Source organism: Cucumis melo, chromosome 11 (genome assembly GCF_025177605.1).
Source record: "Cucumis melo cultivar AY chromosome 11, USDA_Cmelo_AY_1.0, whole genome shotgun sequence".
NCBI classification, from domain to species: Eukaryota; Viridiplantae; Streptophyta; class Magnoliopsida; order Cucurbitales; family Cucurbitaceae; genus Cucumis; species Cucumis melo.
The window spans coordinates 6,056,809-6,079,020 of NC_066867.1; the positions used below are offsets into that span (position 1 = coordinate 6,056,809).

The following is a 22,212-nucleotide window of genomic DNA, read 5'->3' on the forward strand; positions in this document are numbered from 1 at the left end:
CTATTTCTATGGGTTTGTACCCCATATGTAGATGTCGATGTATCGATCTGGGTTACCAATTCTCTTGAGTATGGATTATTGTTTCTGCTTTCAATTATTCATGTTGGTTATGTGTTTTCTTTTCAATCATTTTTATTATTATTTTCAATCCATTCAAACATAGCCTTGGATATATAAAACAAGATTGGTGATCATTGGTTTTATCTTTTGTGTTTTTTTAAACCGAGGGTACATCGACATATGAATAGGTTAGATGTTTCAATAATCTATATAACATAAATATACATAATTAATTTTTTTATTTTTTTATTTTTTTATTTTTTTAAAAAGAAGTAGTTATGATTAAATACAATAATTCAAGAAGTTTCCGCTCTTAACCTCCAACTCCCCAACTAAAACCAAGACCCTCTTTCAATGCCCTCTATTTTCTTCCTTTATATACAAATCCCCATTTTCCCCCTTTTCTAACACTCCTCCACTTCCCCCCCTCTCCTTCTTCTTTTCCTTCTCTCTTTCTCTCCAATGGCTCCCACCTCTAAGACCGTCTGCGTAATGGACGCTTCCTCCCGCGTTGGCTCCGCGCTCGTTGCTGCGCTCTTGCACAGAGGTTACACCGTTCACGCTTCCGTTCAGAATCACGGTAAGTTTTCAAATCGAAACGGTTTTTTGTTTTTAATTTCTCTTGAATCTGAATCTGATTCTGATTCTGTTTGCGATTGAAATTTGTGGGGAATTGTTAGATGATTTGCAGTGTGTCAAAGGAAATGCTAACAAATTGAAGGTTTTCCGTTCGGATCTGTTGGATTATCATAGTATTATGATCGCTCTTAAAGGATGCTCCGCTTTGTTCTATTCATTTCAACCGCCTCCTGATCATTCCACCTACGATGTACCTCTCTCTCTCTCTCTCTCTCTCTCTCAAATTGAATTTTGCTTTTTTTTTTTTTTTTTTTTTTTTTTTTTTTTTTTAGTATAGGAGGGATTTTGCTGTCACCGAATATTGTTTTTCCCTAATTAATTATAGTTAGTTACTAATTAATCATGCTTTAATCTTACTATATCCTTATATTTTTATAATCTTTTATTTAAGCTAATTTGAACTCGAAAGTTCGTTGGTTTTTTTTTTTTTTTTTTGTTATTCATCTAGTTAGGTATATAAGTTTTGCAAACGTAGCAAAATAAGTTTATTTATTTATTGAGAATCTATACCTTATTTATAATTTGCAGTTATATTTGTATTAGACCTATGATAGAAGTTTTTTTATTCTTTTTTTTTTTTGAGATAAACGAACTGAGAAAAAGTATATCATGGAACATTAGTAGTGTGATTAAAATGAATTTCATTCTGCTAGAAGTGGTTTCAAGTTTAAAAGTATTTTTCCTCCCATTGCCTTTAGAAATTATTTTATTATTGTATTATTATTTTAATATTTGACAACTTTAAAAAGTAATTTCATTCTACTAAATTTATAGATTAATGTGTTTTTTTAGTTAAAAGAATAAATACGGTTGAATTGAGTGGATAATAACATATGGATATATGAGTTTGATATGAATAACAATGTAAAAAATGTGAGTATTTTAGTGAAAAATATGGATCGATGTGAATAAGGAGGTAAATCTTTTGACTTTTTTTACCCACTCAACTCAAATATGTCAAATTAATGATTAACCTATTTAATATTTATATTTGTCAAATGCAATTTTAGTAATTTAAAATCAGTTAAATGCATATTCTTTTATTTTTAAGCACAATCTCCTATCATCAAAATTAATTTTAAGAACAATTTAATTATCTGACTGATTTTAAATTGTAAAAAGACACCTTCATGTTAAAGAAAACACACCATGATCTTAATTATAATTTCCGATACATACATATATATATATATATATCTATATATATATATAATAATAATAATAATAATAATAATAATGATTAATTAAATAAAAGGAGAATATGTGATGCAAATGCGTGTGTTACAAAGGCGTGTGTTCTGGTGGCAGGAATTAATGGTAGAAATTGAAGTAAGAGCAGCTCATAATGTTCTGGAAGCATGTGCCCAAACAGACAGCATGGAGAAAGTTATTTTCACCTCTTCCGTTACTGCCGTTATTTGGCGTGACGGTCTCAAAACCATGTCCTCCGATGTCGACGAACGTCACTGGAGCGACGTTAACCTCTGCAAGAAGTTCAAAGTAAATTAAATTCCATTTCTATATATATTTCTATAATATATATTTTTTAATTTTACTCCGTCCCTCAATTTTCACGTACATTAAAATTGACCGGGAGTGGTTGGTTGGTTGGGTTATGATCAGCTCTGGCACGCTCTATCGAAAACCCTAGCAGAGAAAACAGCGTGGGCCCTTGCGATGGATCGTGGGGTTAATATGGTGTCCATAAATGGAGGGCTAGTGATGGGACACGATGTGACAATCAATAACCCCTATTTGAAAGGAGCGGCTGAGATGTACGAAGATGGGGTGTTGGTCACCGTTGATCTTAAATTCATAGTTGATGCTCATATATGTGTGTTTGAAGATGTCTCATCCTACGGTCGATATTTGTGCTTTAATAATATCATTAATTCTCATAAGGAAGCTCTTAGATTGGCCCATATGCTATTGCCGCCCTCTTCTGAAGCTTTCTCCCACTCCCCACCCAGGTTCGTTCTCCTCTTTCCTTCCTTCCTTTTTTTTTTTCTCCTTTTTCTTTTATAAATTCTGTGGTTTTATATTCTACCACGTCACCTTTTGATTCTGCTTACCTTATACCACATTGGCATGTTTTACAAGCGTATGACCATCTCTTATGATAAAATCTTGTGGTTTTCCATTTTTCTCTTCGTTTGTTGCATCTCTGTGATGAGCAAAATGGATTTCACTGTCAAGATGATTGTTGCATTGGGTCTTATACATGGTCGTCCTTAGTTCAATACATTATAAAATGTAAAATTTTGGACCGTCCCGAATGCTTTTCATTATAAAATGTGCTAGACATTAAGGAGAATATTATATTTCATGGACAAGTTATTAATCATAAATGCATCTGAATGGATCTTATATAAAAATTAAAAAAAAAAAACAGAGAAAATGTCCTTGTAGATACATTCATTTTCCCTATAATTATCACCTATTATTTATTTCTAAACTTGGCTTAGATTTCAAATATGAAGTTGGGAGAAAAAGAAAAAATATATTTTTTTAAATAAGAAAATTTAAAACAAAATTGTTATCAGATAACAATTTGATTATTTAACAGTGATTACTACACTTTTTTTTTTTCACTTTCTTTGCTACCTAACTAATAAATGGGTGATATTGTAATAGTGATTAATGGTTGAGACTTGAGAGTAAACAAAATTGAAAATTCAATTATTATAACTAATCCAATAAATTAGGATAGATTTACAATTAAAGATAAGATTAGTTCAATGAGTTAATGGTGAAGAATTTAGTCAAGCAAATTGAAAATTGAAAATTGAAAATTTAATTCAAAATTGAAAATTAAAGATATTATTTTGCAATTTTGTCATTTATTATACGGCTAAATCTTAACATCTTTTCAGTTTGTTTTGACCTTACCCAAAGTTTAATTAGATTATTTATTAACCTTTTTTTTTTCTTTTTAAATTATCATTGGTGCAGTTTTGAAGACTCTGTTGTATATCAACAAGGAATAAGCAACAAGAAACTTAACAAATTGATGGTGGATTTTGAAAGTGGAGATTCATGTTGACCACAAAAAACCTTCCCAACAAAATTAATTAGATTTCCCCAATTTTTATTTATTTTTATTTGTGCATTATTAGGTCCATTTTGTTATCCCATTGTAATCTAAATGGGGTCTCTTCTTTTTCTTTTTATTTACTATTTTTTAAGGACCAATAGTTTTCTTTAAAATTTTAGGTTTAAACATAACTAAAGGCCTAATCTTCTCAAATCATTTGGTAATATCTAGATTAAAGCTATATGTGGCCTTCCATCCCAAGTTTATGATGGATAATGGTATCAAATTGTCTGCCTTGGATGTCCTCCTTCAAATGTTGATATATAACAACCTATTTGTACCAAGCATATCAATTGTTTAATTAATATATTATATTTTTCAATCTACCTGGTGTTCATAGAATATCTTTGTACTCCTTGTCAAAGATCTACAATCAAATGAAATTTAAATTTATAGCTATCGACCTAAACTATAAAAAATTTGTAGTAGAGAAGACGGGATTGAACTATAGATAACCTACCTTTAATTTATTTAAACTAATGAGGTGGTTTGACAAGTAAAATATATAAGAAAAATAAAAGTGTAGAAGAAGTAAGATAGTGGGTGACGAGCACGTGAGATGACAAGAGATTACATCGTTAATTCAAATATGTTGGGTTACTTATAGATTAGATTATTAATTTATCGCATAAACAAGGTTAATTTAATTTTTAGCTCAATCGACTAATTCAAAATAAGACCCCGGTTAGATTATAATTTAATTAATCAAACATAAACAACTTAATTAGTCCCATACCGACCAACTAGGCATTAAGACAACTATTTAAATTGGCCAAAGTCCAGTTTTATTTTGCTTTCTTGTTCCTAAGGTTCAATTATTTATGATATGATGAACTTGGGAAGGTCATAAATTAGACCTATTTGAATATTACGAACCTTAAACATGTGCATAACATAGATGAACATGCCATCTTAATTACGGCAACAATTCAATCATGTCCCAGACATGCTTGTGTTATAAAATAAAATGAGGACAGAAAATTACAACATATAAGAAATATAAATATTCATAGATAAATTCTCAAAAAATCCACTAACAATTGCCCAACAAACTTCTAAACTAGCATTTAGGGCTTAGTAGAACATCGAGTAATATGTAATATACATATGCATGTTATTTAGTTGATTTGCATGCTCCACGTCGTTTGAAATTACTTTATTTATATATTTATCACGACTAAGTCTATACGAAAACTCTCCTTATTCAAATCTTATAAACTTTAAAAATTAGACTAAACATTTATTAAATTTATTTTCTTTATAGGAAAGAATCCATAACCAACGATAATTGACCATTCAATTTTGTAATATTGAGCAAAATATATGAGTTAGCTCAACCACCTACTTTAGACCAACATCCATTAGCAAATCAATCGGTAATATATCTATCCTCCTAAAGCTATTTTGCTTGTAGTTCAAGTTGTTAAGACACATTCAAAGTGATTGTGCGGTATTCAATCATTTAGAAAGTAAACTTATAATTAAATCTAGACTTCTAAGATAATTTTGATGTAATATTAGGATTGAAAATCCACAGGGGAATCGTGGAGGAATAGGTCTAGGAAAGAGTTCTCCAAATATTTGAAAAGGTCTAGAATGATTGGCTCAACCCGAGACTTGAGACAAATCTTTGTCACAAAATAAAAATTATATTTTAATATATAATATATTAGAATTATATTAGACATCGTTTGAATTTCATTCAAATTTAGTATAATAGATATTAAATTATTTGAATGTCATTCAAATTTTAAATTTCTAATGTATATAAATACTATAGTTCAAGAACTAAATTATTAAAAAATTTAAAAGTATATAGACTAAATTGTTATAAACCAAAATTAAAAGACTTGATTGTTTCTGGTATTTTTTTTATTTTTTCTATTATTTTTTTATTTTTATGGATGAAGGCCCAATCAAAAAATGACCTATTTTTCTCAACTCAACAAAAAGTGACCTAATTACGTTAGCACCGTGTGAAGCTACATGTTTGCCCTCAAGTTTGGTATAAATGTACAAGGGCCAATCGATGCTCGACACATGTTTCCTTGCTTTACCAATTACTTGAAAAAATAATATCTTTTTAAGTTACTTGATACATGCTTCACTCGATGCACAATACCAACTTGCTCGCTACTCGATCCTCAATTCCCTCAGCTCATTAAACAATTGAATACTTAAACAAAAAGATAACTATTGTTCTCTCGTAACGTTTCCTATCATCGTTTCAAAAATTCTAGTGTTATGGTCATATGCTCCTTAATTCCTATTCATCGTTTTCTTGCGATTCATCATACTTCTTTGACGTCTCTAATACTTGCAGAAGGTAACAATCACTTTGAAGCGCATGTGTGTTAGTAATTGCTTGATACTCGACTTTAGCTGAAGAATACTCATCGTTTTCATTCATATTTTTTTTGTCTCATTTGTCCCATTATGGAGTTCAAAAATAGAAGCATACTCACGTAATTTTATTAGCCATCTGGATATCTGCTTTTCGGGGATGGGGTATTGTAAGGAGCCAAGGTAGTATGGGATGCCTTTGTCCCATATTGGTTTGAATGGGGTGATCAATGCAGTAATTGACTTGAAAAAATAATATCTTTTTAAGTTACTTGATACATGCTTCACTCAATGCAAAATACCAGCTTGCTCACTACTAGATCCTCGATTCCCTCAACTCATTAAACAATTGTATACTTAAACAAAAAGATCACTATTGTTCTCTTGTAACGTTTCCTATCATCGTTTTAAAAATTCTAGTGTTATGACCCTATGCTCCTTAACTCCTATTCATCGTTTTCTTGTGATTCATCATAATTCTTTGACGTTTCTAATACTTACAGAAGGTAACATTCACTTTAAAGCACAGGTGTGTTAGTAATTGCTTGATACTCGATTTTAGCTGAAGGATACTCATATCGTTTTCATATACATATATATATTTTTTTGTCCCATTTGTCCCATTGTGGAATTTGAAAATAGAAGCATACTCACGTAATTTTATTAGCCACCTGGATATCCGCTTTTCGGGGATGAGGTATTGTAAGGAGTCAAGGTAGTATGGGATGCCTTTGTCCCATATTGGTTTGAATGGGGTGATCAATGCAGTAATTGACTTGACTGTTGCACTCCAATAGTTGGCTTTTGGTGTGTGGTTCTTCAAGATGTTTAAGTATCCAATAAACGCATAGGTTTAGGTAGGATGAGAGAGAAAACTGTGGCAATGATGCTTTTGTATAGAAATAATGACACTTAGCAAATACAACTCCTCTGTGATTCTTGATTCAAATTGCAGAGTTACTCCTGAACTGATGCATTTTTCAAAAATTATAATTCTTCTTTGGTTGCTAAGGCTGTGGGGTTGGTTATTATTGATAAAACCAAGAGAAGGAGCACTAGCTTCCACTTTAATTCTAACCGGTGAAGTCTCTGGATAGGGAACTTAGAGACTGATAGCCTTCTAGTTCACTATGCCTATTATTTCCGTTTATGGTTAGCCTTGGGTTTGGGAATGAGCACTTGGATGCTTTCAATTTAGCTCGCATTCTTTAGTTTTATCAATCTTTATGTCATCGAGTTATTCAATGATTACAAGTTTAGTGGGCGTACAAGTTTCATCTGAGTAAACATGTAGTCCTGAAAATTTGGTGCAACATAATCAATTTGTTTCTTTTTACTTGAAAAATCGATTAACTTTCAAAATTTGAGATTTCATTGTGTTTTCAACTTCCTCCTGGTTATTTGTTAAAAAGAATAGTGAATTTTATTACTTACAAGAATCCGGTGAAATTTGGGAGATTCCGGTCCAGAACTTTATTGCTTAAAGAAGAACCCAATAAAACTTGAGAAATCTCTATAATCCCAGTGCTCTGACTCTTCAGCAAGCTAAGCAAGTTGTTTCCAGGAGTTCAACCCTGTTCAATCTCAGAGCACCTGGTGCTTTATTCCCGATTCACTTGGTGAAGAAGCAGTTACTTCTTGGGGTGATTCGGTATCCTTGAATATAGAATCTCATCTTTGTGGTCTTGCAACTGAAATAAAACATAAAAATTAATTAGTTAGTTAAAGGTTGTTATCTTCACCGCCATTGAATAACTCTGTCATATAATAAGGAAACCATTGAACTTAGTGTGAAAGATTAGTAAGAGAAATAGAGAGAAGAGTTCGAGAGAGAGGAAGAAAACTTATCTTTGAAATTCTTTGATCCTTGAAGAAGTTGAATGACGTAGCACTATTAGTCGAACCACTATTAACTTGTTGTGTTCTTCTGCTATTCTTTGTAATCTCCATAAATACTTTCTTCCTAAACCTTAGAAATCTGCTCATCAAGAGGTTAGTATCATTTATACCTTTTTACATTTCCTTTCCATTGCATATCTTTTGATATCTTTTGATTAACATTATTATATAAAATCTTCTTTGTAATTATCTTTTTTACTTCTGCAGATGCTAATCGGATAGCCTTTCTCTAACTTGATTGTCCTAAGTTTCTTTGAGAAAAAGGAAACTCCATTGTCCTTTTCTTAATATTATTTATATTGATGAAATTTATCTTTTGTTTAAGAACGGGTAGCAAATACTGCCGTCTCATGGTTACTCTTTTCTGGCGTCCAAAGCTGATTCCTAAGTTTATTGCATTTATTCATCAATTTTATCTCTTTTTGTTGCTGTTTTCTTTTTCATATATAGGACTCAACAGTTTGTTAAAAATCTTAAATTTTATAGCTGTGAAATATATGTCGGTATGTAGTCTGTGTCCTCATTCGTATCTTTGAGAATGACACATTAAGATGCTGTATATGTAGTATATATCATTTATGGGTAATGCCTTGTCAAGTTGTTGGAGATCAGCTTATCAAAAGATGACATAGTAATCGATTGAACATACCTTTTATTTTCAATTTCTTCTTGGTTGTACCTTTTGCAACTACTAAGATTGGCCTTTGTATTTTATCTTTTCTCAGTGAGGATGGGAATGAGGTAGGTTTTATTTAAATATTGCAAATGAAAGAAATATATAGAGATTTATTGTAGTTTTAAAAATATTTATTATAATATTGTAGTTCTTAATAGTTTTAGAATTATTTTGTCTTCTCTCTCAAACGTCTTTCTAAGACATTGCTATCTCTCCAAGCGTTCAAAACCACACATAAACCTCAACAAATAATAAAAATTTTCTTTTACCTAAACATAAATTAAATCAATTCTTCATTTTTCTTTTACATACCTAAGATGGAAAATGAAGAAAAAAATAATATATATATTTAAGAAAATATCAAAATAGGTTTGAAGATTTTCTCTTTTGATAAAGATTAAAATAATAAATTTGTACGAATACTTTAATTCCTCCTCAAGTAAAAATTAAAAAGAGGAAGTGAAAAATGAAGAATAACATAATAAATATGTTTAAGAAAAATAATTCTAACTAATAAATATTTTCTCTTCTTTTATCGGTAGGTAAAAGAAAAATAATAATAAAATAATAATAAAATAATAGTTATATTAAAATAATATTTTACCTTCTTCAAATACAACCGATCACCACTCTATCTTTTATTTCAATGATTATTTTTTAAATAACCTCTCGCCTTCAGTTCCCTTCCCTTCCTTTGTATTTAGACTCGACTTACTCTAATTCAACTAGTAAAACCAAAATCTTAGATTTGATATACAAATATTTTTATTAGTTTTATTCTCATTAATTATCATTTTTTTCTCAATCATTTCTTTCATAATTTTTTTATAGAAAGCAGTAAAAGAAAAATATTTACAAATAGGTTATTCCAATTTTTTTTAGTTAAGTCGATTTTTAATCCGACATTTTCTATTGAAAAATTAAATTTGTTTAGTGGTTAGTCTTTATTTTATTGAAGTTATATTTTGTTTTAATCATAGATTTTATTTATCTTATGATGTTACTACTACTACATTTTGTAGATCGAGACATACAGAACGAAACAAATTATTGCATAGATAAATTGTACTTAATATTTTTTTTATGTTCTTAATAATTTATACTAAATTTCTCATTATATTATTTCTTTTGTGTAGTCCTGTTGGATTTGATTAATATCAAAAAAGGAAAAATTATCATCAATTTGAAGAAAAAGTATAATCGTTATTCAATTTGTAAGTTCTTTTTATTTAATATTGATCTATAATGTTATTGTTAGGTTTTATGTCCTAAAACTCGTAGAAAGTAAATATAATCTATTGACCATTATTAATAAAGTGTCATTGTTATAATTTAAATAAGTGTTATTGATTATATTATTAGTTTTGTCTTGAATAGTATGTAGAGATATATAGGGATCAATGTTTGAGATACAACTTAAAGGGTTTATGGATATATAAGCTTGAGTACCTTATCCTAGTAACACTATGGATACGACCCACTTTGTATTTGATACAAATGCAATGATCCAACACATTCGTGTAGGTGACATGCGAGTGAGGGTATCATATGCAATAAGTTTGCATAAGATCGGACCACGAAATAGTAACTTCATTAACTAGTTAGGTTTCTATTTCATAATTAGGATGACCTAGGTAATATAGTCTTAATCTTGAGTGTATCATGAATACTTATTCGCGGGGGTTGACCTTTGATTTGTACGGGTGAGAGTGACTAGATTGCCGACTCAATATGTTTATCATTTTGGGGACAAAATCGATTAGGGAGCTGGGAACATAATCACACAAGATGAAATTCACTTCTTCCCAACTTTAGGGTAAGTAGATAAGTGTTCCATTAAATGATGTATCTAGGACTTGAATAAAGGGTCCCACCCTCTCATAGAGAGGGATTTTTGTTTAATGGTTGGACCATAAACAGATTGTTCATTAGAGGAGCATTGATATTTAAGGACTAGAAGTAACCTAGGGGTAAAACAGTAATTTGACACAACTGGTGTTACAAACACTTGTGAAGAATTGACTTACTGGTATTGGTCTATATTTGTAGTATGAAACATCTACAGATGTATCAAATCGATAAGAGTACCAATAAGAACCACAAAATCAAAAGGAGCCACAACACAGAGTTTAAAGTCAACAGTGACAAGCAACTCAAAATCGACAATGTCCAAGTTGTGGAACACGTTTATTTCATTTTATCTTTTAAAGGAATATAATTTGGTTATTAAAAAATATTTTAATTTACATTTAAAATTTTCAATTACAGATCATTATTAAAAATATAATTATAAATTTTCATAAATTCATAAAAAATAAATGAAAGAAAATATGTAATCTATAAAAGAATTGAAATTTCAATATGGTTTGATTTAAAAAAAGAAAATCTCTCATTATCTAATTATATAAATTTACATATTGTAAAAAAAAAGAAAAAAAAAAAGAGAAAATATGAAGAAAAAAATAAAGGATTTGTGTGAAGAGGAGGTCTTGGGTTCAACCCAAGACATTGGAGAGAGAATAAGAATGTCTTGAGTTGAACCCAAGACATTGGAGTAAGAATACAGATCTACTATATTTCTATAAATATTTTTGAAACTATAATATTTTGCTAAATATTTTATAAACTAACCATATTTATTTAAATTTCTCAGGAATGAGTCTGGGATCTTAAGTCTAAAAAGTGCGTTACTACACGTGGTCATGAATCAACTGTGACTTCATTTGCTATATCTGAAGATGGTTGAACCTTGCTAAGTGCCGGAAGAGATTAGGCAAGGCTCAATTTCTTTTCTCTTTCCCTTACTCTCCTTTTTACAATTATTATTTTCTAACTTTTTTTTGCTGTAACGCTCCAAAATAAGGTGATTTTAAATGTAATTATTTTAAGTTTAATTTTAATCATGTTGAAATTACTATGGATGTTATTTGAATAAATGATTGAAATTGTTTGATTGGGAATTGAGATTAATTAAATATTTTTGGGAGAATATTTATGTAGTTGGAGAAGTTTAGAAATTTGGTGCAATTATATATGTGTAAATATATAATTAAACTAGTTATTTAAGTTATTGAAAGGGAGGATAATTATATTATGGAAGTAATAAATTAATTTAGGTTTGTTTTATTTTTGGGAGAGGAGAAAAAGAAGATAAAGATGATGATGTGATAGGGAGAGTTAATGAAGAGAGAGAATATTTGAGTTTAAAAAGAGGTTTGATTGGTTTTAAATGAAGAGAGAGAAGATATGAAATTTATTTTGTTTTGGAAAAGAATAAGGAAAAAGAAAAAAAATAATAATTATGTTATTATTATTATTTTGCTTTAAATAAGCCCTTGAGAAGCGTGAATAGTCATTAATTCATCTTCTTCCTCTCACCCACAAAACGCTAGCCGCCGCCTCCAATTTTTTCGATCAAGTCTCCGCCGCACACGTTCTCCTCTTCATTCGGCAACTACCACGAAACGTCGTCACTGTTCGCAAGCCGCTCGTCTCCTTTGTCTACTGTTTTTCGTTGAGCTTCTTCGTCCATCATGGTTTTGTCATTGAGCACTGATCAGTAACCGTCGTCGACGAATGTCAGGACGAAGTCGGTTCTTCTTTGTCCATCTAACTTCAGGCGAGCCGTTCTCTACTAATCATCAACCTAAGCGCAAGCAAGTCGTTGGTCGCATTCGTAAGCCATCCGAGCTATCTTCTTTTTCTAATCATCAACCTAAGCGCAAGCAAGGCGAGCCCCATCTTTCATCTGATCTGTGTGCGTGTGAGCCGAGCCGTTCCTTATAAGCCGCGCGACTCAGCAGCCCAAGTCGCACGCTCAGACACCTAAGCCATGAGCCGTTCCCTTTTCAGTCGAGCCGCCTACCTGACGTTCTCTCTATCCAAGCTATTTTTAAGCTGCCAAGCATAGTTTTGTCATTTTCCCCAACTTTTGGTAAGTATTTAATGAGTTTTGGATAATACCCATGAGATATTAATTATTAGACCATAAATATTTAATTTTGGATTAATTTGGTTAGATTTCACTTGACGTTTTAAGTTGTAAAATTGTCCCAACTAAGGATAAATTGGATTCAACCTTAGGTAAGTTGAATTAAATGGATTTTTGGGTCTTTAAGCAACCATTAAATTTATTTTCTTAGTTATTTTTCTTTTACTGTTTAGGATTTATTCTTGGAAAGCTGACTGTTGCTGTTAGAAATAATTTGGTTAAGCTAATCTTCAGGTAAGAGATTATTCTACTAGACCCTCGAATGAAGTTAAAAGTTTACATGTGATTTTCCTATTATGCATTAATATAGCTAAAATGCATAATGTATTGATCACTGATAGTTATGACTGAGTTATGTTGATGATGACGATTGATGATGTTAATGTTAATGCATGGAATATTAATCTCATGATTTTAGAACGTTATGATTAATACTCATGATCATGTTTATGATGTTATGATATGCTACATGCTATATATGGATAAGGTGTTTTATTAACTTTATCTATTAGAGTCATACCCATATAGGTGTCCCCCGGGATCACTACCTTTTATGACTGTATGGTCCGACGGGATCACTTACGCCCGATTGTCCTAAGTGTTCCTTCGAGTTCACTGAAGATCAGTTTGTCCCAAGTGTTGTTTTGAGATCACCAAAGACTAGTTTTGTCCTAGGTGTTCCTTTGGGTTCATCGAAGACCAGAGATATTCCTACGGGATCATTAGTTTGCACGTGTTTGGAAACGCGCCAGTTTAGGGGTACTTCTTTACAGGACTCTAATGGGAAGTTAACAAGCACCTAGCGAGACTAGTAGCAGGTCCTTGACTGAGTATATGTTTATACTCACTCTTTCTATGTTTAATCTTTCAAGCAGAGGTAGAGGTAAGAACAGAGAAAAGCTGGCAAATGACAAGAAGTGACCATGACATACCATAGGAAAACTTTTTACTTCTGCTTTTACTTTTTCGACGTCAGCATAGCCTAGGTTGAAACACTTTTCTATTTGTGTCGACGCGCTACAGCATCGAGAATGTCCCAAATTCTTGTAGTGAAGAAAATAAATATAGAAGAAAGGTAAAGAAAAAAGAATGATTACATATTTGACAGCTAAGGAAAAAGGAAGACTAAAAAGGAAGAAAAAAAATAAATAAAAGAGATCCTATATTTTGACAAATACCAAAAATAAACCAAAGGAGAATTCCAGAAGAAGTAATATGTTTTATATTCTAACATTTTTCCTCAAATGAGAGGGTGATGAAATCACACCAAGTTTGGATTGAATTTCACAAAATCGAGTCTCAGACAGAGGCTTAGTAAGGCTGTTGGGAAGTTGGTGAATAGAAGGCACATAACACACATCAAGCTCCTTAGTGAAAACTTTATCTTGAACAAAATGAATATCAAATTTGGTGTGTTTACTCTAAGAGTGAAACACAAGATTAGCAATAAGAGAAAGCGTGCTTACATTATCGCACTAGATGGGAGCTTTGGATGGACTAAAATAAATTTTAGATAAAAAAGACTTGACCTAACTTAATCGAGCAACAATATAAGCAAGGTATCGATACTCAGATTCGGTACTAGAACGAGCAACAACACATTGTTTCTTAGAAGTCCAAGAGATAAGAGATGACCCTAGAAAAATACAATGTGCAGAGATAAACTTGCAATCATTAGGACTGCAAGCCTAATCAGCATCAGTGTAGGCAATAAGAGATATATGATCTGATTTTTGTAGAAACAGGCAATTGTGTAAAGTACCCTTAAGATAACGAAGAACTCGTTTAACGGTTTGCCAATGTATGGAAGTGGGATTTTGAAGAAATTGACTGAGCTTGTTAACAATATAGGCAATATCAGGTCGAGTATGGGTCAAATATTGAAGGGTACCCAAAACACTACGATAAATTGTCGGATTGTCCATAGGGGCTCAATCATAGAGAGATAGCTACTTACTAGTAATAGTTGGTGTAGGGCATGGTTTGATATGAGCAAGGTCAACAGTTCAAGGAGATTAAGAATGTACTTGGTTTGGGTGAGATGGATGCCTTGCTTTGTTCGGTGAACTTCATTACCAAGATAGTAGTGCAAGTCTTCCATGTCCTTAGTGCAAATGTTTGACTGAGCTGAGCAACAAATTTATTAATCAAAGTGTTATTAGAACCTGTCACAAGAATATCATCAACATAGATGAGGACTAAGATAATATCAATGGAGATAGTAAGAAAAAACAATGAGTTATTTGCTCTTGAGTTTTTAAAACCCCACTAAAACAATGTTGATCGAAACTTCTCAAACTAGGCACGCGAAGCTTTTTTAAGACCTTACTAAGCATGATTTAATTTGCAAAAATAATTTGGTCGATCTAGATCCATAAAGCCTTCTGGTTGTTGCATAAGCGTAGTTTCTTCAAGATGCCCATTAAGAAAGGCATTATTGATGTCAAGTTGACGAATATCTCATTGTTTTGACACGACAAGAGCCAAAATAATACGAATAATAGAAGCTTTAATAACAGGACTAAAAGTTTCATAGAAGTCAATGCCCCGGTTGTCGATGAAAACCCTTTGCAACTAGTTGCACCTTGTACTTATAAATAATTCCATCTGGATGACGTTTAACCTTGAACACCAATTTATTTCCAATCAAAATGTATTCTTACTTTGTTTTTCTTATGTGCATATGCAATAGCTCGTAGATATGCCATGTTAAGGCTTTAATTGAGCGACTATTAGGCGACTAGAATAGGTGTATGCGATACAAGGTGTAGTTCTATTTGTGCGTTGCAAAACTTCTAATGATATGTGAGTAATATAGGTTTTTCTCTCTATCGCCTACGTGTAAGAAAAGAGAGGTTTCCTAGTAAGTCCAGGGTCGAACACAGGGAATTAATGTTCCTAATGATCTTATCACGCAACTAAACTCATGCGGTATAATCTATACAGTATGTACATATGAATAGTATAATTTAACCTAGTTATCTACACTAAGGTGCCTTTTTCAGTACAAGATGATTCATGTCGATAAGGTGAAATGGAGAGTGACTCAATTTGCAGTCATGGTAGGAAAGAATTTCTTAATTAACTAATCGCAATTAAGTGTGCATCAATACTTCAAGGCGATACAAAATTCAAAATTAAGACGAGCGATCTTTCGGAGTCTTCGCCATACTTGCTTGCCTCTTGGGATCCAAATACTTAAAATTCAGCTATGATTTTTATCTAATCAATTTGTTTGTATTATTAGTAATTTATGCTTAATTAAGGCAGACAACCTCTTGGTGCTTTCGTCGCACATGTTAACATCTCAGCAACTTATGCAAAGGATGAATTCAACAATAAAATTGTATTGCTTCAATTTCATTGTCGTTTGCTTAATTAACTATGTGCTCTCACTTGTCAGGTGATTGCAATCAATACCATTGTCTTTCTCTCGAATACACAATGCATTGACACTTGCGTTTAACTTAAAAAAACTTATAAAAACATACAATCAGATTCTCTAGTATTAAAAACACATTTCATTACTCATGAACTAATTAAACAGGTTGAATAGGGATAATAAGAGAAATGAAAGAATGATAGAAAAAATATATTACTATTAATAACATCTTTGTAGGTCTCTCGTTCATAAAGTACATATTACAAAACAATACAGCAAAAAACAGAAAATGAAATATAGAGAAATGTGTCAAGCCTCATAGTATGATTTCTCATACTTCTTGGCTCTGATTTTTGCCTGTTTATGAGAGGAAAATGATAGGGGATGACCTCTCTCTCTTTTTGCTCTAAGCTCTCACCTAAAATTCAAGGGAGAAAGAATGGAAGAGTATGAACTTGTTTTCTGGTTAAAGATTGTACAACTTGTTATGAAGCAGAGTCTTCTATTTATAGGCGAGGAGTGATGTTGATAGGACATCTCCTGCGTCATTAATGCTTCCGATTAAAGCTCCATCAGCTCCATCAGCGCCGACATACACCAACTAAATTTGTCTACTAGTGCATCAGATCGCCTAGCTTGTTTGCTTGTTACCTTGTTGGTTGAAGCTGCTTCCTCGTGTAATGTGCTATTGCCAAGGCTCTACTTCTTTTTGTTTATTATCATGCGATAAAACATGTAAAATGCGATAAAATAGGAATGAAGTTCTTTTGTAGCATGCGCTATACAAATTAATCAAGTTCTATACTTTTTTCCATGTGTTTCTTCTATTCTTATGCGATAAGGTCTTATTATTTTTTATAAAAAGGCTATAATAACTTGTATTTCCACAAGTTATCAATTTTGTAGGAGGAAAAAGAACCCAAATGTCATTTTTGGACAAGGCACTCATTTCATCATTCCTCGCAACACGCCAATGGTCAGATTGAAGAGCTTGAGAAGCAGAACGTGGTTCAACATCAAGTAGAGATGCACCTCTTAGCATAAACATGATAGGTATATTTGGGGTTAGGCTTAAAAACACCACTTTGGATAGTGTGAGACTGGGATGTTTGAGGAAATTCACCAAAGTTCAAATTGTCAGAAGGAAAAAATGTGGAAACATCAACAATTTCACATGGAGCTATTTGGGGTTCTAGATTTACCACTTCTTGAGAGGAATCTGCATGTAAGGCATCTGAGCTTTGTGTCTAGATGGTGACAGGTGATGTTTCATTGGCTTCATTTGAAATTGTGACTTGATCAGAATAAGAAAAATTGGAGGGTGCTGCCATGTTGGATGAACCACTACCACAAAACTGGGCTTTTATATCGATTTGAAATCGACATTAAAGAGGTACGATGTCGCGTTAAGCAACTGACATCTATGATAGTGTTATTAAAACCCTTTAATGTCGGTTGGGCTTTGATGTCGATTACTAACATTAAAGAGACCAACAATGTCAGTTTAAAATCGACATTAAAGATGTACCATGTTAGTTATAAACCAACATTTATGATCGTGTTATTAAAGCCCTTTAATGTCGGTTGTGCTTTGATGTCGGTTTTGAACTAACATTAAAGATGCCTTTCAATGTCAGTTTTGCTTTGATGTTAGTTTTAAACTGACATTATAAATCTTCTTCTATCTTAGTTTGTCAGATGCTTTTGTTAGTAATTGTTGATAAAATAATGTATGTGATCATTTTGTTATTGAAAATAAAGCAAATATATAAATATATTTTTCTTACGCCAACAAAAAATAAAATTAATATTATTTTAGAAACTATAATATTTCTCTTTTACATGTGTATATACAAAATAATCTTAACGTTGTGTTTATAAATACATTCTACAATAGTACATGAAACAAGATCTTAATACAATACTTACATAAGAAATCCTAAACGTCTTCACAGTCTTCAACCTTCAACAATTGCTTTGCTTTCTACCCGATTGCCTGGCTATCTACATGATCACTTAGCTTTCAACTCGATCGTCTGGCTATCTACACGATCGGTTAGCTTTCAGCTCGCTTCTTTAGCTTTCTACACGGTCATTTACCTTCTTACGCAATCGTTTAGCTACTCCAACAACAAACAAAGCGAGAAGTTTAGCTATTAAGTTGACTATTGAGACATAATTGAAGACAATGGAATCCGTCGAAGTTAAAAAATAGAAAACTTACTTGTCCAATGCTTGAGACAATTAGAAACTAATATCAAATTCTTGCAAGTTTCCAAGACAGAACCATCCACCATTTGTTCTTTGGAAACTGGGAGGTCTTCAACCATTTGTTTAGCATAGAGCAACAGGAAAACTTGAAGAGTGATGGACGGACACACTAAACTATTTATGGACTCTACTAACTAGAGCAAATAGATTACAAGCCTATACACATAACATAAGATAAAACAATTGTTTCAAACTAGAAGGTGATAGGCAAAAATTATATCTCTTGGTACTTCCCCCTCCCCTCTTATTTAATCATAATATTAAATTAGGAAACAACTAATGAAAGGGATATGCTAGGCATCAACGTCAAAGAGAGCAAATGAAATTTATTTCATAATGTATTGATGAAATTTATTTCATCTTACATATCAAAAGCATTGGAATGTTTGGATATGTAAGATCAAATAATATAATGTTTTGAATATGTAAGCAAGTTGTGAATGCTGCATAAATTAAATATACAAAATGCACTACAATATATGTTGGTGACCCACATGTGAATGACTCAACAAGGTAGATATGTTTACTCAAAGCTATACCAAACATTTTACTTTCTCTTTCTTTTACTTTTTTTCCCTTTCGAGAAAGAATTTTACCTAACTAGATCTTATTCAATGAAATTTGTTGTGCATACATTTAAATATAAAGAATATATAAAATACCGAATCTTCATACCTGACCAACCACTCAATAGTTTTAAGTGTTATTTGCATGATCTCTAATCTTCATACCTAACTAGAAAAAATCTGGTCTTTAATGTCGGGTGGAAAAAAAGAAAAATGGGCTTTAATGTCGGTTTTCAAAAGACGGATGTTTAATGTCGGTTTTAAATCGACATTAAAGATAGAGCTTTAATGTCGATTTTAAACCGACATTAAACACTCTGCTTTTTTAGAACTGACATTAAAGTCCATTTTTATTTTTATTTTTAAATTTTGTAAAAATTCAACTTTCTCTCTCTTACTTTACTCTTTTCTCAAACCCTCCCATATACGATTTTTCATCTTTCTCAAATTTCTTTCACCCTTCTCAATCTCATCACTTTCTTCCCTCTCTTCTTCGACAGCTGCCGCCACCACCACCAGCATACATCAGTTTCTTCCATCCCTGTCGTCGTCTGTGTCCTGTCGTTGTGCTCGCCGTCGCCACCACTATGCCCAACCGTTGCATTTACAAAATATTTATCGTTTGCTCCTCTCGAGCGTTTAACATTTCGGAAATCTTAGCGAACAAACATAGACAGTCAAGCCTCCTTTTCGAAGATCAACTCCCATCTCCATCTTCATCACCAACTTTCGAGAAGGTTAGACCCCTTTCTTCCTTCTAAAATCTGTATTTTTCTCTCTCTTGTTAATCGATCTCATACATTCTTTGGCCCTTTTCCAGCTTCCAATCTGCATCAACTTTAATTTGGATGAAAATAGCGCGGTGTGTGTTCTCCATAAGATGCATCAGCTTTAATAAAATCTCGTAGATCGATAGCTAGCGCGGTGTGTGTTGTCCATAAGATGCACATTTTGATTTTGGCCACTAAAAGTTTGCTGCTGTTAGTATGCAATTCAGATTTTGGGTATAAATCTAACATGATGCTCATCTGCTTTTACTAATGTTTGAAGATGAGTTGTGATGGTTGACCAAATGTTGGCTTTCATATTGGTCTTCTTTTTTCTCCTTCTTATTCCCTTTTTGCGATTTGTTTCTGAGTTAGTCCATGTGCTGATTCTAACCAATTTTTATGAAATTTTAATCTTTATTTTGTATTGAAATGTATGTCATGCTTGTTCTTCTAAGTAGAGCATTTCTGTCTTCTATGAATATGCTTTGGTGTATCCTTTAAATTAATGCTATTAGGCAGAGGGAATTAAAAACAGGTAGATTTTGTGGGGACTTATATGAAATTAAGTTAAATTTATTTAGTTATTATTATCAGCAGTTGAATACAATTAAATCATTATCTATAAATATATGTTCTAAAGTTAGACCTAAGATTTATAAAAAACTTATGATATAAAAAACTCTATTTTGTAATCATTTCCTTTTATATTTCTTGTTTTTCTAAAATTGAGTTTACAAGGAGGAATTGTCATGAATAGTTACAAATGAAAATATTTAAAGCAGGGCTTAGTTATTTTTTAGGGCCAGTTGGAAAAGTAGGGGAATTTTGAGAAAAAAAATTAAGCTTAAGAGGTTGTTTTTAAACATATTAAAAACTGTATTCAAAACTATATTCCAGGTATTCCCTTTAATCTGCTTGGGGGTCATGGTGTATCTTTTATAGTATTAATTTAATAAATTTTAGTTGTTGTTGTATGCAGGTCATGATGAGATTTTTCAGTCCACATAAAACAACACTAATGTTTGTCATACGTGATAAAACAAGAGTCTGTTAATATTTCCTGGGTAGTTTATATCTTGAGCTGTTGTAGAAAAACCATATGTTGCAAGCTTTTAATTTTCTAATTTTCTTTATTGCTTTTGTTATTTTTTCTGTATGTAGATACCATTGGAAAATTTAGAGCTTGTTCTTAAAGGATGTACATAAGGTAAATTATTGGTGCTCTTAAATATTGTAATGCTTAGAAAGTGCTATTTTGTTCTTATTTGAATTCCTCCACATTTGTTATGTAATAGTTAGAGGGTAGTATTTTTGTAGATAATTGTTGTTGACATATTTTGTCTATTATTATGTTGGAAATTAGGTTGCAAATTTGAGACAAAGATTCTTCCATTCTATTGCCCTAGGAGGACTGGTTGAGGTTGGAAGAAGAAGTACAGTCCGGTCCAAACAAACTGATTGCATTTGTTGCCTTTTCTCTCGACTGTAAATCATCTGATTGCATTAATAGGTGAGCGAGGTTTCATTGGGGTTCAAATTTCAAACCAAACAAACTTAAATTGTTGGTCAAGTGTAGATCTCTTTCTTTTTTGGAAACAAACAAGCGTAAAGAAGTGTTTGGTGTGGTATGCATATTTGTTTCTGCAAATGAGAACAATTCCTTAAAATGTGTTTGGTGTGAAATGCATATTTGTTTATGTAATTCTAAAGATTAAATGATGCTTCAAATGGATTGTTGGTTGTTCATTGTGTATTTTGTGTTGATATTTTTGTTATGAAATGCAATGGTAGGAAAGGGGAAGGCCTTTAATAACACTAGAGTGAAGCATAGAGTGAAGCAGACGATTAAGGTGCCCACGATTAGTAACAAATTAGCAGATATGATGATTATTCATGGAGGAAATATGGCCAAAAGCCAATCAAGGGTTCTCCATACCCAAGGTATATAAATATGATTGCTTTACTTTTCAGCTTATTGTGTTGATGTTGCTTATTTCTTTATAGATTGATATTGGTTTTCATAATAATGTTATGTAAAAAAATGTTGATTATTCATTTGGTGGGCAATATTATGAGCTAATTAATTACAAGAATTCATAGGTTGCCCCATAAAATGTTTTTTTTTTTTAAATTTGGAAAAAGGATTGTATATGATTGCATCTATGGAATATTTCTAATATTAGATTGAAGAGATTTAGGAAAGCCTAATGGATGGGGTAGACTGAAGAGAGTTATGTGGATTGGGGTGTGGATATAAAATCTTGAGAACTTTTCATCCTTCTTTGCAATTTTAGTGCTTCAAACAGCTTTGTTATTCTATATAAATGGTTTATTTGGATATTGTTTGTAGATAATTGAAGTCATATCGGGTTAGAAGCTAAGCGATTGTGCAGAGATGGCTAAGCGACCGTTAAAAATTGAAGACTGAGAAGGCGTTTAGGATTTTTAATTATTTAATTCTTGTATTAGGATCTTTTTTCATGTACTGTTGTAAAATGTATATATAAATATAATATTAAGA

General features: G+C 31.9%; 1 protein-coding gene across 1 annotated transcript; it reads left to right on the forward strand.

Moving 5' to 3' along the window:
• Positions 1–391: 391 nt before the first annotated feature.
• LOC103498369 (cinnamoyl-CoA reductase-like SNL6) lies at positions 392–4,117 on the forward strand. Its single transcript, XM_051091715.1, has 5 exons — positions 392–640; positions 741–889; positions 2,008–2,199; positions 2,323–2,669; positions 3,652–4,117. Exons 1-5 carry the CDS (start codon positions 523–525, stop codon positions 3,740–3,742), a joined length of 897 nt encoding a protein of 298 aa, XP_050947672.1. The 5' UTR covers positions 392–522; the 3' UTR covers positions 3,743–4,117.
• The last annotated feature ends 18,095 nt before the right edge of the window (positions 4,118–22,212 follow it).

Bases quoted from the DNA above. Each gene is read 5' to 3' on its own strand.
- LOC103498369 (XM_051091715.1), top strand. From the start codon at position 523: ATGGCTCCCACCTCTAAGACCGTCTGCGTAATGGACGCTTCCTCCCGC. The intron at 890-2,007 runs GTACCTCTCTCT...TTCTGGTGGCAG, and splicing joins CTGATCATTCCACCTACGAT to GAATTAATGGTAGAAATTGA. The intron at 2,670-3,651 runs GTTCGTTCTCCT...TCATTGGTGCAG, and splicing joins TTCTCCCACTCCCCACCCAG to TTTTGAAGACTCTGTTGTAT.